This window comes from Solenopsis invicta, chromosome 8 (genome assembly GCF_016802725.1).
Source record: "Solenopsis invicta isolate M01_SB chromosome 8, UNIL_Sinv_3.0, whole genome shotgun sequence".
NCBI classification, from domain to species: Eukaryota; Metazoa; Arthropoda; class Insecta; order Hymenoptera; family Formicidae; genus Solenopsis; species Solenopsis invicta.
Window position 1 is genome coordinate 20,595,595 of NC_052671.1, and position 18,583 is coordinate 20,614,177.

The 18,583-nt window shown below is 30.0% G+C and overlaps 2 protein-coding genes across 2 annotated transcripts; both read left to right on the forward strand.

The window, feature by feature from the left end:
- Window positions 1-2,414: 2,414 nt before the first annotated feature.
- On the forward strand, window positions 2,415-6,982 carry LOC120358566. Its single transcript, XM_039453153.1, has 8 exons — window positions 2,415-2,467; window positions 2,554-3,118; window positions 5,263-5,473; window positions 5,832-6,010; window positions 6,101-6,246; window positions 6,339-6,405; window positions 6,537-6,702; window positions 6,776-6,982. Exons 1-8 carry the CDS (start codon window positions 2,415-2,417, stop codon window positions 6,970-6,972), a joined length of 1,584 nt encoding a protein of 527 aa, XP_039309087.1. The 3' UTR covers window positions 6,973-6,982.
- Window positions 6,983-7,153: 171 nt separating this feature from the next.
- LOC120358567 lies at window positions 7,154-8,308 on the forward strand. The gene is made up of 3 exons (XM_039453154.1): window positions 7,154-7,284; window positions 7,531-7,667; window positions 7,967-8,308. Exons 1-3 carry the CDS (start codon window positions 7,191-7,193, stop codon window positions 8,306-8,308), a joined length of 573 nt encoding a protein of 190 aa, XP_039309088.1. The 5' UTR covers window positions 7,154-7,190.
- Window positions 8,309-18,583: the final 10,275 nt, after the last annotated feature.

The window sequence follows — 18,583 nt, forward strand, 5'->3', positions numbered from 1 at the left end:
AACGATAGAACATACCAAGACATACCGTACAGAAAATAGTGCTCAAACATACACGATACGTGCATTTCGTCCTTTCTTGTCCTAGTTAATGTGAAAATTGTGTATTTTACGTGCAGTATTTTTCGTGATATTTGTAAAATATGTGTAAAATATTACGAGATCTCCTGGAACAATGGTGTCTTCCTGAAATAATCAAAGAATTCGAAAGTAAGTAAGTTACTAGTTAGGTTATACAGGGTGATTCAGAATAACACGTTGTCTTTCAAGGGACATATTCCTGATCGAATTCTAAGACGATTTTTTCTTTGCCAAAAATTTGTCGGACGCTTAGATTTTGAAATATCAGCCGATTAAGTTAGCGTATCACGGGTCGAATACAGATGGTACGCAGGGGCGGCGCACTCACCGTTACGCGCGGGTGTGTCGTGAGGTGCCTGCTGCGCTCAGCTGATACAACACACAAGTCTTCCTTCCCTCTCACACACACACACACACACACACACACACACACACACACACACACACACACACACACACACACTCTCTCTCTCTCTCTCTCTCTCTCTCTCTCTCTGTCACATCACAATGCTTTAACTGAAAAATGTAATTAATTTTCTTCTTAATTTTAATGATTTTAATAAGAGAAGTGCCAGGAAATTCTTTGTACAGTCGAAGAATCGAACAAAGAATTGCACAAAATCTACAAAAGTATTTACATCTCAAGTTTTTAGAAACAGTAGTACTTTTTTTGTCACAGAAAGAGAGGAGGGGGGAAGAAAGAGAGGGAGAGAGAGAGAGAGAGAGAGAGAGAGAGCGCGTGCTTGCATAAACAAGTTTGGGCATGCATTTACTTACGTATTATTCTGTCAGCGATCAATTAGTTGTCTCCACGATGAGACAGACCAAAGTTTCGTTGATCCTCTCGTAAATTATCACTTTAGTATCGTAATGCATAATTCATAATACACATTCACTTGATCGATAAAACTTGAGTAACTAATTAACGAACACTTCGAGTAACGATCACTGCAAATAAGTATTAGTCATTCGGCGTGCGAAAATATGTAGCTCGATAAAACTCGTGTTTACGCGCGACGAACAGACAACACGTGTTTACTCGACAACAGGAAAGAGCCGACTGATTTTATGGGTTACGTTATGATCGAATATGAATGCGTGATTGGTCGAACAGAAGTTAGAACGCGGCAATTTAAAACTTGAGTAACTAATTAACGAAGTTATTAGTTAATTATATTTAAAGTTATATTTAAAGTAATGATTAATACTGTTTTTAATAATAAAATTTATTGAAAAATATTTTTCTATTTATTTTATTAAAATTATTTTTTTATATCAAGAGATTCTACACTGAGAAAAAAAGTTATTGAATTTTAATAAATATTTGTTTGAATACTTGCAATGACATAATTTATAAATTTTTTAATTAAATATTTCTTTAATACAAGAATCACTAATGTAATTTAACTATCATTTTTTTACTGAATAAATATTTATTTAGATTTAATAAATTGTGTCATTGCAAGTATTCAAATAAATTTTTTTCTCAGTGTAATAATTTGTTAAAACCAAAAGATAGTTCCTCGAAATAAATTATTTGGTTGCCCTGAAAAGGGCAGATTAATTCTCTTCGAAGAGTTTTCTTCATAACAAGTGCTCAAAGTGATCACCGTCCATCGTGATGCAGGCTCTCATGCGTCTTAACAGATTTTCTTGCATCCTTTCCAAAACATCTTCTTCAATATTCCAAATTGCTATGATGGAGTTTGTTGTTTAACTCTTCTACGTTTTCAGGAAGCTTCCTGTAAATGATTTCTTTGCAATGTCCCCATAAAAAGAAATCTAATGGATTAAGATCCGGAGATCTAGCGGGCCAGCGTATTGGTCCATAACGACCCATCCATCTGTCAGGAAATTGCTCGTTTAAAAAATTTGTGACCACTCGGGCATTATGTGGTCCGGCACCATCTTGCTGGAATATTATTTTGTTTCTGTCTGCTAATGGCACATCTTCCAAAAAATCGGGAAGATTTTCCGATAAAAATTCGACGTACGATACGCCATTTAAGATGTCCGGAAGAATTACCGGACCTAATATCGTGGTGCCGAAGATTCCGGCCCAAACATTAAATTTCCATCTAACTTGAAAATTCCTGAGTCGAGTAACGTGAGGATTTTCGTTATTCCATGCGTGCATGTTGTGACAATTGAAAATTCCATCTTGAGTGAACAGCGACTCATCGCTGAATATCACTCGAGAAGGAAATTCCGGATCATCCTCTACTCTCCTCAGGAAATTTTCGCAAAATGCTCTTCTTCGAGGATAGTCTTCCTCTCGCAAATCTTGCACGCTAGTATAGTGATAAGCGTGAAGTTTTTCGTCTTAAATTTGCAAAATGTGGAGACAGTTCTTCGTGATGTCGAACAGCAACCTGAAACTAGTATTCGGGTTATTGCTCGCGAACACGGATTGTCTTACTCCACAGTTCAGCGAATATTAAAAGACGAAAAACTTCACGCTTATCACTATACTAGCGTGCAAGATTTGCGAGAGGAAGACTATCCTCGAAGAAGAGCATTTTGCGAAAATTTCCTGAGGAGAGTAGAGGATGATCCGGAACTTCCTTCTCGAGTGATATTCAGCGATGAATCGCTGTTCACTCGAGATGGAATTTTCAATTGTCACAACATGCACGCATGGAATGACGAAAATCCTCACGTTACTCGACTCAGGAATTTTCAAGTTAGATGGAAATTTAATGTTTGGGCCGGAATCTTCGGCACCACGATATTAGGTCCGGTAATTCTTCCGGACATCTTAAATGGCGTATCGTACGTCGAATTTTTATCGGAAAATCTTCCCGATTTTTTGGAAGATGTGCCATTAGCAGACAGAAACAAAATAATATTCCAGCAAGATGGTGCCGGACCACATAATGCCCGAGTGGTCACAAATTTTTTAAACGAGCAATTTCCTGACAGATGGATGGGTCGTTATGGACCAATACGCTGGCCCGCTAGATCTCCGGATCTTAATCCATTAGATTTCTTTTTATGGGGACATTGCAAAGAAATCATTTACAGGAAGCTTCCTGAAAACGTAGAAGAGTTAAACAACAAACTCCATCATGCAATTTGGAATATTGAAGAAGATGTTTTGGAAAGGATGCAAGAAAATCTGTTAAGACGCATGAGAGCCTGCATCACGATGGACGGTGGTCACTTTGAGCACTTGTTATGAAGAAAACTCTTCGAAGAGAATTAATCTGCCCTTTTCAGGGCAACCAAATAATTTATTTCGAGGAACTATCTTTTGGTTTTAACAAATTATTACACTGAGAAAAAAATTTATTTGAATACTTGCAATGACACAATTTATTAAATCTAAATAAATATTTATTCAGTAAAAAAATGATAGTTAAATTACATTAGTGATTCTTGTATTAAAGAAATATTTATTTAAAAAATTTATAAATTATGTCATTGCAAGTATTCAAACAAATATTTATTAAAATTCAATAACTTTTTTTCTCAGTGTAGAATCTCTTGATATAAAAAAAATAATTTTAATAAAATAAATAGAAAAATATTTTTCAATAAATTTTATTATTAAAAACAGTATTAATCATTACTTTAAATATAACTTTAAATATAATTAACTAATAACTTCGTTAATTAGTTACTCAAGTTTTAAATTGTCGCGTTCTAACTTCTGTTCGACCAATCACGCATTCATATTCGATCATAACGTAACCCATAAAATCAGTCGGCTCTTTCCTGTTGTCGAGTAAACACGTGTTGTCTGTTCGTCGCGCGTAAACACGAGTTTTTTCGAGCTACATATTTTCGCACGCCGAATGACTAATACTTATTTGCAGTGATCGTTACTCGAAGTGTTCGTTAATAAGTTACTCAAGTTTTATCGATGAAGTGAATGTGTATTATGAATTGTGCATTACGATACTAAAGTGATAATTTACGAGAGGATCAAGGAAACTTTGGTCTGTCTCATCGTGGAGACAACTAATTGATCGCTGACAGAATAATACGTAAGTAAATGCATGTCCAAACTTGTTTATGCAAGCACGCGCTCTCTCTCTCTCTCTCTCTCTCTCTCTCTCTCTCTCTCTCTCTCTTTCCCCCCCCCTCTCTTCCTGTGACAAAAAAAGTACTGCTGTTTCTAAAAACTTGAGATGTAAATACTTTTGTAGATTTTGTGCAATTCTTTGTTCGATTCTTTGACTGTACAAAGAATTTCGTGGCACTTCTCTTATTAAAATCATTAAAATTAAGAAGAAAATTAATTATATTTTTCAGTTAAAGCATTGTGATGTGACAGAGAGAGAGAGAGAGAGAGAGAGAGAGAGAGAGAGAGAGAGAGAGAGAGAGTGTGTGTGTGTGTGTGTGTGTGTGTGTGTGTGTGTGTGTGTGTGTGTGTGTGAGGGAAGAAAGACTTGTGTGTTGTATCAGCTGAGCGCAGCAGGCACCTCACGACACACCCGCGCGTAACGGTGAGTGCGCCGCCCCTGCGTACCATCTGTATTCGACCCGTGATACGCTAACTTAATCGGCTGATATTTCAAAATCTAAGCGTCCGACAAATTTTTGGCAAAGGAAAAATCGTCTTAGAATTCGATCAGGAATACGTCCCTTGAAAGACAACGGGTTATTCTGAATCACCCTGTATAGGTTAGGTTATAATCTATTTTTATTATATCGATCCCCTTATAACAAAACAATGAATTTGCCATTTTCTTCAATCTCGTTTTTCTTTAAAAAATTTCTTTCCTGTTACTTTATTTTGTATGTACAGAGCTTTTGAGTCTAGGATACCACCTAAGATCTAAAGTATTGTAGTTTTAACTATAAAAGCTCTAAAAATATTAAATCAAGAAGCATAAAAAAATTTGCACATTTATGGTTATGAGGAGGATGATATTTACTATTTATTTTATTTATGCTTCAATGTTTAATATATTTTTAATCTTCAATAACAATTTATTAAAAATCTGTGCAGGGAATGAAATCACAATAGATATTCTTCAATATTTAAATAATAAAGATATTAAAAGATTAATACCAAAAATTGGTACACAAATTATTTTCCGGGAAAAATTGAAAAATTTTTTGATTAAAAAAACAAAAGTAAGAAAATGGGGAAATTATAAATATAAATTTACTTCTTAATATTTTTAAATATTATATAGAATGTTTTCTTAATTTTAATAAATTTATAATTTTAAGGAAACACAAGATGAGCAACTCGTAATTGACACAAATAAAAATGTTACAAACAATGTGATACATAATTCTAAAGTTGAAAATATTGTTAATATAGTCGACAGTAACACTGCAGATGCATTAATTGCTTCTCCGATAGCAAGTGATAATGATTGGATCTTTTCTGACAAAGAAGTAAAAATATTACTTGTAGAAGACGAAAAGGAAAATGAAGGTAAAAATTAAATAATAATTATTATAATTTAACTCGAATTGTAATATCACATTATAATTAATATTTCAATACATTTACTGAGTTAATTTTGCTTGTAAGTTATATTATAACTTAGCAAAATAAACTAAGTAATAGAATAATTATAATATCATATTCACAATTCAAGTCACACCCACACACACACACACACACACACACACACACACACACACACACATATAAGTATACATTAATAATAATTTCAAATACCTAATATGTTGATTACTTATAAAGTGCAATTTAAAAAAATATATCTTATATGTATATGTGCGTAGATGTAGATATGTATTTAAATTATTAATTCAAATTTTTTTTGTAGATAAAGGGCTAACATTTAATGAAATTGGAGAAACACCCCAAAAAAAACAAAAACTCAGTTTTTTTAAAAGCCAAGAATATACAAATTCGGACGAATTACAAGCCAATAAATTAGAAAATAAAATTTCAATATTTAAAGAAGAAACAAAAAGAACTGATTGTTCAACTGATAATAATTATGTATGTATATATTCTAAGAGTTTTTATATTAATTATTTGTAAAAATTATTGTAATGTAAAATAGAATTAAATATAATTAATTAATTTTAGGATTTAGAACGTATTTTAAAAAATTCAGTGAAAGGTCACTCCGTTTTATCTGCATATCAATTCCAAGGGGAATTAGATGAAAAGCATCGAAACATTTTGGCTGATATTATTGTGCATCATGAATTAAAGGATAATTTAAATGCTCGGTTATTATAATATTTTCTTACTATTATTATAAGATTAATTACATATATTTTTAAAAATGTATAAAAAATACTCCTTTTTTGTATTATTATAGAGTTACTTCTGAACGTGCAGAGTTTATTGCTGAAAAAATAATTAATTTATTTCCTAAAGAAGAAAAGGTTAGTCATTTTAAATGTACAATAATACAAAATTCTATTGTTTAAAGAAATAATTTATATTTCTTTTTATGAATTATATTTAAATGTTTATATTTAAATATTTAAATAAAATTATTTTTATTTTGTTATAGGATACTTGGATACTTAGAGAAAAAAATAAAAAAGGTAAAAGTGTTGGAAGAGGTAAAATTTTGATCAAATTTCAAACTATACGAAGAAACTTAATCAAATCTGGAGCTATTACTGTGCAAATAAAAAAGGAGCAAGAAAGAGAAGAAACAGACGATTGTTTTGAAGGCATGTTTCTTAAATAATGTTCAAACATGATTTAAAAACATTTTAAACAATTCATATTTGCTTTTATTTGTAGGTGACACGGATTATGAGCAATATATTTTGTGGTTGCAAAACAATGATACACCGTGGATTAAAGTAACTCAATTATGGGAGAAAACATCAAAAATAAGACTAAAATCTTTACGATCCGATAATCAAAGTATCCAAGACTACATTAGACTTTATTCTGCTTTAGAAGCATCTCAGGGATATACTTTAGTAAGAGTATAAAAATAATTATCTTTAGGTTTTTTCATTAATTGATATTTATTTCATATTATAATTTTTTGTGTTAAAATTTTGTACAAGTTTTAAGTATTATTTAATATTTATTATCACAAATTATTCATTGTTTTTTTAAGCAATAATTTTATTTGATTAATCATGTCAACCTAATTCTTTTTATTTTAGTGGAAAAGGATTTTGAGGAATTATATCCTGATGCACATATGAAACTATATGCGGAATGGGCTAAATTATCATGTTTCATAGAAAAAAAATTAACTAAAATAGAACCTAAATTCAAAGCAGCTTCAAATCCAGGTATGACAAATACGCGTGCGCTAAAATTTATTATAATAAACTTAATCCTTTACTATTTCTATTATTGTATTTATATACCTTATTTTTTTATTACTATACATTCACGTCATACACACAATTGTAGCAATTGTGAAAAATATCCTTTTTAATTGAATAATAATCTAATACAAATATTTTTCATATTTTCTTCACAATATTTAATAAATTTTTAATCTAATTAATTTCTAAAATTATTGCTTTTTATAGAAAAAAAAACAATACAGCTTTTGCTGCGACTACCTTCTCTCTTTCCGATATATACCGCAGTTGTTGGAAAAGGAAGAGGTTGTAATTGGCGACCATCGTTATGTGAAAGACGAGAAGCATTTTTATGGGAAATGGAGGTATGAAAACTTTATTGTAATTTTTACAGTATTAAAGATTTAATTAGTTATTTATAGATTTCGCACCCACATAATTTTTTGACATTTAATAATAATATTTTAATATATTTACTTATTTTTAATATTTTATATAAAAAAAGTTATATATAAAAAAATAAGAAGAGTCCAGCGCAGTAAATAGAAATTATTCCCAAATTATATTTTATAGAAATGTTATATAATATTATATAATTATTATTTAACATTATTTGTTCAATTTTATACATATTATAATAAATTTTTTAAATTTTGTTTCTTAGACATATGGCGATTTAAACACTAAAATCCAAGAAAGAAGAGAGAAGTTAAATATTTTCAAATTGACATTGCAACCACAAGCTGTCATTATAGGCTCATCGGAAACTGACAAAAGGCGTAGCTTTGTCATTGTTGATACAATACGCTACGAAGTGGAAACACCATTAAAAGCTATAGATATAGCTTTCAAATGTATTCACAGTTTGCATGCTGAATATCCTAAAGAATGTGAACAAGTTTTTCTTTTTCTACAGAAAGGTATCTACGGTATTAATACAAAATATGATAAGAAATTTAGTGCTGTTAGTACTTTGGTTAAGGAATATGAGATTTTTTCCTTATGAAAAACGCGTCTTTTATTACATAAAATGTATTTTATTACATTTGTCATTAGTATCCCACATAGAAATTGACCTCCAGTGGATGTCCATCGCCCTTCCATACCTCCATGGGACGTCTATCTCCATGGTGGAAGTCAGATGGACGTCTATTAGAAGTCCATGAAACCTCCATAGCTCCATGGGATTTTACTTCCATTATGGAAGTCAGATAGATCTCCATTAGACATGCATTCAACCTCCATAGCTCCATGGGATTTTAGTTCCATCATGGAAGTCAGATAGATCTCCATTAGACATCCATCCAACCTCCATAGCTCCATGGGATTTTACTTCTATCATGGAAGTCAGATAGATCTCCATTAGACATCCATCCTACCTCCATAGCTCCATGGGATTTTATTTCCATCATAGAAGTCAGATGGACGTCGATTAGAAGTCCATTAAACCTCTATAGCTTCATAGGATTTTACTTTCATCATGGAAGTCAGATGGACGTCCATTAGAAGTCCATAAAATTTCTATAGCTTCATGAAATTTTACTTTTATCATAGAAGTCAGATAGATTCCGTAAAGCATATAATGCGCATGACGTTATCCTTGTTGATCATTAGAAGTTAAACAAGGATAAAATGTTATATTACGTATATCATGCGCTCTCTGTACGGAATTTGATCATTATCTCTTTATCAAAACAATTATGCAACTAATTTGTTTATAACAATTATAACAACTATGACAATTAAAAAAGCGTCATATATGTTTTTTTAGCAATTTTTCTCGGTGAATCGATTGGCGCAATCAGTTCTCCTCTACAGTCAGTTTTGACAATTTGTTTATAACAACTAATTGCAAAATTAACTTTGGCAACGGGCTTTTTACGTCATTAATGTTTTTTCATGCTTCGATACTATTTCTAATTGTTGTTTTTTGACTGATTTGGCCATGGGCAGAAACAAGTTTTAATTATTTATATAATTTATATTAAAAATATCTAAGGCTAAATAAACAAAAGGTTAATAAGAGTGTTCGCGCGATACCCAAGACGCCAGTTTTTTCTTGTTCAAATTTATTCAGCTTTACTTCAAATATAACTTTTTATTAACAATCTCACAAGTGTACGTTTAGCTCAGTGTTAAGATACTAGTTATCGTTCCGAAAATCTTAGGTTCGAATCCCGCCGGCGCCGATGCGTTTCAAAAATTTATAAAATAGTACGTAATTGTAATTAGTAAATTAAAATGTTATATGTGAAACAGTGAATACAGATTAAGCTATAAAAATAATAAAATTTGTTTAAAAAAAAATTTTTTTTACCGTCCATTAGATGCCCACTGAAGGTCCGAACCTCCACGGTACACGTCCATTAATAATCTAAGTAACATCTGCTGAGACTCCATAAAGCCTCTATTAATAATCCACGTGACATCGGTTTGTCATCCACTAAGGCTCTATGAACCCTTTATTAATGATCCACGTAACGTCTAATGGACATCCGTTGTTAACGTCTAATGGACGTCCAATGGACGTGCGCAGTGCGGAACTGTGGATGTCTAGTGGCCGTCCATTGGATGTCCATGGGACGTCCACTGGAAGGTCCGAACTTCCACGGCAAACGTCCATTAGACGTCCATTGGAGGTTTTAGTTCTATGTGGGTATAGTTATAAAACGTTTTCATTTTTTTTTCATTTTATTTAGAGAAATTTCTTTAAAATTTTTTCTTAAAGAATGTCCTTTATTTCTTTTACAAGTTTGATTCAAATATTTATGTTTATTTTGAATATTGTAGTTCCAATGAAAAAAGACTGTAATAATACTGTAAATTCTGTAATACAGAAGTCGATTTTTTATTAAAAAATATTTAAATTTTGATTAAAATTGATTACATTAACCAAGTCAACACTTTAATTATTTAGCAAAAAAATCTGAATTTTTTAATTTTAATTTTTTAAAACTGACAAAATGCCTATTTGTTTTATATGTAAAGAAGAATTTGAAAATATTAAAGTTTTACATATGAATATAAACATAAAGAAGTAAAAATATATAAATGTGTTGAAAATAATTGTCCGAAAAGAAAATTCGATACTTTTGAATCGTTAAAAAGACATTTAATTTTATATCATAATATTCCGAAATCGCAAAAGTCTATAAATAAAGATAATAACGTTATTGAACAAAATATTAATTATATAGACGATCTTAATCTTGATTTCGAGAATGATAATTTCGTAGAAACTTGTAACTTTGATTCATCAGAATTTAATTGTTTATTGAATCATAATTCTGACCCACAAAATTGTACTATTGATAAAGTTGCTTCTTTTTTTGCGAAACTTCTGTCTAATTATGGTCTTCCTAGAAATCATGTTCAAAATCTTTATCAAGATATTCAAAAACTTTTTTTTAATGATTGCCTTAACACAATCGAAGATTGTCTCAATTCCATTCAAATTTCAAATAATAATGAAATTATAATAGACAAGATTCAATCAATTTGTAGAGATTATAAACATTCTTTTGAATTAATGTCAACAGAATATCGTAGAATAAAATATTTTACAAAAAATAAAAATTATGTGGCTCCACAACCATATATAATTCAACGTGCTACTGAACAGTATGCTAGTGAAATGGTACAATTTATTTCATTAAGGCAAATGTTAGAGCTTTTTTTCAAAATTCCTTATGCTTTAGAGATTATACTTTCGTATACGGATTCTTTAATAAATTGTTCTGATAAAATATATAATTATATACAAACCGATACATGGAAACAGAAATTATCATTCTATAAACCAAATGATATTGTTCTACCTTTAATGTTATATTTAGATGAATTCGAACCAAATAATCCACTTGGTCCAAAATCAAGTAAACTCGGTGTAATTTATGTAACATTACTTTGCCTTCCACCTGAATGTCAGTTTACCTCAGACAATATTTTTCTTACATTAATTTTTGAAAATATAATTAGAAAAATAAATGGTAATAAGAAAACTTTTGCTCCTCTAATTGATGAACTTAATTTTTTAGCGAATAAAGGGATTTCAGTGACAACTAACGATGGAAAAATAAAAACAGTATATTTTACAACTGAATTTTGTACTGGTGACAATTTGGGAATTAATTCAGTCTTTGGTTTTGTAGAAAGTTTTAATGCTCATCATTATTGTAGAATTTGTAAAAATGTAAAACAAAACATGCAGGTGCAATGCAAAGATAATGTATCATACTGGCGCAATCCAGAAAATTACGAACAAGATATAATCAAAAATAATGAAGCATTAACAGGAATAAAAGAAAGAAGCATTTTTAACAATTTAAAAAACTTTCATGTAACTTTAAATTCTGCTGTAGATGCGATGCATGATCTTGCTGAAGGAATTTGTCATTATGATATGTGTTATATAATCAAACATTGCATAGAATGTGACTACTTTACTCTTGATCAATTAAACAGTCGTATAGTATGTCTGTATTTGATTATGGACCCATCGATAAATCATCTGAACCTCCTTTTATTATACAAAAGTACGTAGATAAATTAACATTGAAAATGACAGCTACTCAAACATTGTGTTTTGTAAAATATTTTGGCCTTTTAGTCGGTGATTTGGTTTCTGTTGATGATTCATTTTGGTTATTATACAGACTTTTACGAGAAATTCTTCATATTGTTTCGGCAAAAAGTAATCACAAAAATCATTCTAATATTTTACGTGTACTTATTAATGAACACCATAAGTTATATTTACAAATAACGAATGATAATTTGAAACCAAAGTATCACTTACTTATTCATTATCCTGATTTTATGAAACACTCAGGACCTATAAGTCAATTTTCATGTTATAAATTTGAAGCAAAACACAAGTTTTTAAAAAAGTCGACTTCTGTTAATTGTTGTAAAAAAAACAGCTTTTTCAGTTGCTGTAAAGCATCAATTACATATGTGTTATAGATTTGAAAGTTCCTCTTCTATTTATCAAACTTTAGAAATTGGGCCTGCAAAAAGATATAATAAATCTGATATAACAGCAATTGTAGCTTCTTTGCCTGATGACATTAAAAATGATTCTAATTTAATAATTCCAAATTGGATTAATTATAAAGGTACGTGTTTTCGTGAAAATTTAATTGTTATAATTGACGAAAATGAATCTGGCCCAATATTTGCTTCAATTAGTGCTATAATAATATGTAAAAATATAGTGATACTTCATTGTGAGATTATAGTTACTATAGGATTTAATGAACATATTCAAGGTTATGAAATAGAAAAAACAAGAGAAAAAACAAATATAAATATCGAAGATCTTATTGATCCTCTTCCAACAAGTATTCATAAAAGTTTTTGTAATGAAAAATATGTTTTAATGCGTTATGCTATTTAATGTATGTTATGCGTTTTATGTACGTACATTATGTTAAAATTCTAATTATAAAATACTTTTCATGTAGCAATAATAAAATATTTTTATCTAATGTTCTTTTTTTTAATATCCTTATAATTTTATCTAAGATTGTTTGTAATTGTCTTTTAATTAAATTGGAAGAAAAAATAAACAAATAATTATATATAAAATGTGTCATTTATATAATGTTTAATTTATACATTTACTTTCATTACTACAGTAACAAATATATGTATGGATGTATGTGTGTGTATATCTAAGGATAAATTATTAAAAGTACATTAACAATTATACTATTTTATTATATTATTATTAGATAGAAATAGAAAAAATTTTAATTTTTAATAAACATTTTTTCAGCTCTTATATAAGTTGCTGTAAACCAAATTGATTCATTTCACTTTTTGAAATGTTTCCAATTTTAACATCAAATTTATATGTGCTTGATGCTTAATTTTCGTATAAATATAATAATTTGTTGGATTTTTGTTTGATGGTGTTATATTTGATGGAGTCAGTTTGACTTCTGAACGGCTCATATATTGCTAAAGCAACTAACCTTTTGCTATAATAAAGATGGTTAATATACCAAATTTCATTTAGTGCAGTAGCAAAGATATGAGCTATTGTAACAAATATACTTTGCTACAGCTATATGGATTGAATTAAGTAGAAAGTTTTCTTTGCTATACCAACAAATCTATCTTGCTATGGTATCCTGTTTTATTTGTTGCAATCATTAATTTCATGCAGCCCTAAGATTTGGTTACTGTAACATAGCAGATTGGGTGTCCGTATATTACGGCTGTAGATTTGCTGGGCCAGCACAACTTTTAGCTGTTGCAGCTAATCTTTTTTTTCCGTGTTGTTCAGACACGAGGTCTTGTGCAGACCCATTTATAAAAGATCCACTAAAAAAAAATTACTAAATTTACTATAAATTTTAATAAATATTTGTATATTTGCAAGAAAATATTTACTTAGCATACCTAAATTACTAAATAAATATGTATTTACATTTAGTAAATATTCTCTTGCAAATGTACAAAAAATATGTCTTAAAATTTAGTAACTTTTTTTAGTGTATCTTTTTTTAAAAAATGTAAAATTGCACTATTAGATTGCACTACTAATGGATGAGGAGGAACTAGCAATATCATCTGCAGCGTATAGCTGAAGACTACTCTTTTTCTTTTTACAAGTTTTCAAATATATTTTTGTCGACATGAGATTTAAATGCTGTTCATTGATTTTCATCGTCAAAGCATTTTCTCGTCTCGTCGTGAATGCAGATTTTAAGACACAAATTGAATTTACAGCAGAACGACAAACTGTTTCATTTTTTTGTTTTAGTGTCGGTTAAAATAGAAAATATTCTTTCTGGATCGGCATTAGAATACGGAAGAGATCTAATTGCATTCAAGAGGCATTTTAAATTGGGAAATTTTGTAGCATTATTTGCATCTCGATTCTGCAAAATTTTAATCCACATTTCGTCAAAATTTTGTTTTGACAGATTCATTTTTTCCGTTTCTGATAGATTGGAATGTTATAATAACAATTCCTTTCTTAAGCCATTTTTATCAAAACCGCTGATAGTATCGACTATAAAAAAAATGTCATTCAACGACGTGTCAATGGGAATATCGAATATTGAACGTGGTTGAAGGACCAACAGTTTTGATAAAAATGTATCCTTAACTGGCAATCTTTTTCGGATTTCTTCACCAGCAGTTATATAAAATTATAAACAGTTATTTCTAATTATCTGTACCACGTTTATGTGGTCTTCCTTTAATTTTATGAGATATTCTTCACTTTCAGAACCTAAATAAATATAATACTATCTGCGGATTTATGATAGTCAATATTTTCAAATTTAATGTGCAGAAAATCTGTTACATCCGGCTTTAAAAAATTATTACAAATTTGATGAAGAAACTGTTTCGACTTTGTAGTAAATGAATCACTGTTTCTTCTTTGACTTGAAAAAATGCATTAAAACTATTAAAAAAATTCAATACATAACAAATATGCTTTTGTTTCTACATTTTCCATTAAAATAAGTATTTTCTGCACATTTTGTTTTCTCATTTATAACCATTAAAGTTAAGAAATGTTTAATAGCGTCCCAAAATTGAATAATTCTTTCTACACATGCGTAGTGAGAGAGCCATCGTGTGTCAGATAATTTTAAGAGTTTGTAATTCTTTCCTTGAAAACATTCCGAAAAATCCCGATAAATAGCTGATCGTTTGGGATTGCTATTAACGTAATTTACAATTTTTTTTACAAATTCATCGCAAACTTCAGGTAATTTTTTACATGCAGCATGTGCAGCTAATGCGGAAGCGTGACACGGACACGTAAATGTCAATAAATTTGTGCACACTTGTCCCAATTTTTTCTTAAATGACACACATTTTGCAATCATAACGGATGCATTATCGCATGACAAAGCAAGAATGTTTTCAAAAGGTATTTGAAAATTATTCATTTCTTTTTCAAATGCAATAAATAATTTTTCCGCGTTGCAATCTGATGCATCAAGATCAATTAGTTTTACTAATTGCGATTGAATTTGTAACGTATGAAGATCTACATATCTAACATGAAACGTCATCCATTTTTCATTTGTAATGTCTGACGATTCATCAATATAAATACAAAATTTACTTTTTTAAATGTTTTGTACCACACAATTTGTTTCAACTGGGCACAAAACATTGGTAATTAATTTTGAACATTTTGTGCGGCCCATCTTCATGTTTTTTAAAATATTAGGATCTTTTCCTACGTCTTGGAAAAATTGAAGTATTATTTGTACAGTATCAAATGGAATATTTTTGTCAGCAATTAATGCAGCGTATCGAAGCTCCGCTGATTTTTTTCTATCTTCAAAAGACACAAATGGTTCGTCAAATTCCACATTTGATTCTATATTTAATTCATTATCTTATATATCATTTACGAGTTTTACGCATTTATCTTTATGTTGTTTGGAATCTGCGTGACGACGAATTTGCGATAAACTACCTGCAAAAGTTTTATCGCAAATCGTACATAAAAATGAATTTAAATCATGTTTAGCTTCACATAGCCATGGCTTAAATTCTTCTATTTCTAACTATTGTTTCAAAAATACTCGTTGATGCGATGATTTTTGTTTCAAAATTGTATTATCATTATCAACAAAAGTATTTTTTTCAATATTTCTTTTATGACACGCAGATTCCGCATGTTTTATAATATTTGAAAACGGGCCGCACGAAAAATGTTTATTGATACAATGATAAAGGCTATCATCTAAGGACACTTTTTCAATCCAAGATTTACATATATCATTGGTAAGCCAAGCTTCTACAAAGCTTCGTTTCATTTTTTTCCTCACTTCATTATTTGTTTCCATATCTAACAAATAAAAATACTATTAAAAGTTTGATAGATATAAAATTTAACAAACAGAAGTGGCAGAATAAAGTAACGATAAATAGCTAAAGAATCAAAAAAATACCTGAATGTATATCCTTATTACTATGATTTGAAGAAAAAAGTTGATGGTCACGGAACTGCGGAGAATTCCTTATTTATTGAAAGCACAATTAGAGAAAAACACTCACTCGTGACTCACAAGACCGTAAGATATTAAGCTAACGCTTAGTACCAAAATTATTTTGTAATCAAAATCACGTACGTAATGAGAATCACGAATTGAGATATGATTACAAAGGATAAAACAAAGAACGTAAGCTATTAGAATGTTTATGCTAATGCCATCTGTGCTGCGGAGACAAATCACATATCAATCTGCGATTCCGCATTTATTTAATGGGTGAAAGAGAAGAAGACGTCTCGCAAAATGTCCAGTATTTTACTTTTATACATGTATTTTATATTTACAACAGTTAAATGCACAATTTTGTAACTGTTTAAGAGCTGTATTTCAATTAAATGGTAACAAAATAATACGTAACAAAATAATTCAGCTTGGTAATACTTAGCTTTCAGTTTATGATAGCCTAACCTTTCGTTGAGTGTAAACAAATTATACTTCATGTTTAATGGGGTTAAAAATATTTTTTTTAGCGTAACACTGTTTCGAATTCATAGTTGTTTCTCAGATTTCAAGATCAATGTGTCTTTGTTTTTGTACTATGTTTGTACCATACGCAAGACAAAGACAAATTTGAGATTTGAGAAACATCTATGATGTTTGGATTTGGACCATTTCGTCTCTTGACATGTAACATGTTCATGACAGTTTTTATTGTTTTTTTTTTTGCAAGATACAGCTGAAATGGCGATGCTGTAACAATTGCTCCAGCAAATGCAAGAGCAAATACAACAGCAGCAGCAGCAACTACAGCAGCAAGGATTGCTGATTCAAAAACTTGAACAGGAGCGGCAAAATCAACAGGCGGGACAACAGGAGATGGAAAATCCACCAGAGCAAGTCGAACCGCAACAGAAGAGCGGGGCACAAGGCCCGCAGCAGCGGCCAGAGCGCAGTACGTAATATATAAATGCAATTATATATATATATATAATTATATATATATATATATATATATAACATTTTGTAATTATTATTTGTAGTATTTTCATAATATCTTTCTTGTTCCAGGAATTCGACGCGGAACAGGACGCGGTCGCAGCCGAGCGCGGTGGTATGCGCAAAGAGGTCGCGTAAGAGGTGGTCCCCCACGGCAATACCCCATAGTAAATCAGTATTATGCATAATACTGATTTACCAGAAAATATTATATATATATACATATATTATAAACATCAGTATTATGCATAATACTGATGTATTATGAAAAAATAAAAAATTATTAAAAAGTAATATTTTTTATTTATACCCCTAATAAAAGTTTCGGATAGAATGTTAATACAAATGTCTGTCTTTGTCTTGCGTACGAGGAGTGGGGAGAGTAGGTCTGTTCCTTCTGGCTGTCGGTGCTGTCCGTGTGCTGCAAATCGGCGCCTCAACGGCATCACTCGTTTCGCGTGTATGTGTAAGCAGCCGCGCGTCGCACACTGAGGACTGAGGATTTCTCATTCTTACGCAATCAAAAGAAAGAGATGTAAGATTTCCGTGCGCATCATTATGCGCATGCGCACATTTTCGATTGACTAGTTTAGTACATTTTATAAACAGAATATTAAATTTCGTATACACATACATTAAATTCCATAAACGTATACATTGACATACTTTTCGCTTTTATGTTGAAATGTCATGTAAATGAACATTAAATTTTATCAAAACGTTTATGAGTATGTATATTAAATTTCATGGAAAATTTATTAAATTTTACACACAGAATATTAAATTTTGTGCACATGTACATTAAATTCCACATATGTACATTGATTTACTTTCAATCTTTGTGTTGTAATGTCATATACATTAAATTTTATAAAAAAGTGCAATGAGTTTTGCATATGCACACAAAGATATGTTCCAGTTACAGATACATTAAATTTCATGCGCAGTTTTATGAAAAAGTGCACTGAATTTCATTTGTACACAAACATATGTTTAAGTTACAAATTCATTAAATTTGGTGTACTTTTTCGTATTAATGTGCATTAAATTTAATGTCATTTTTGACAGGGTAATTATGTTGCGCTTGATTACGAGCTGATTAGAAATTTTATAACAAACATAAGTGTCATATTAACTTTTCTTAAAATGTAAAAAATTTTTAGTAATGTTTAATTCAGGAAAATGATTATAAATAGTTTATAATTATTAAATAGATTTCTACGATTTACACGCAATACGATTGATGGGAGGAAAAATTGTCAAAATTATATTAATTAACATATTTTGATATATTTCTTATATGACAATAA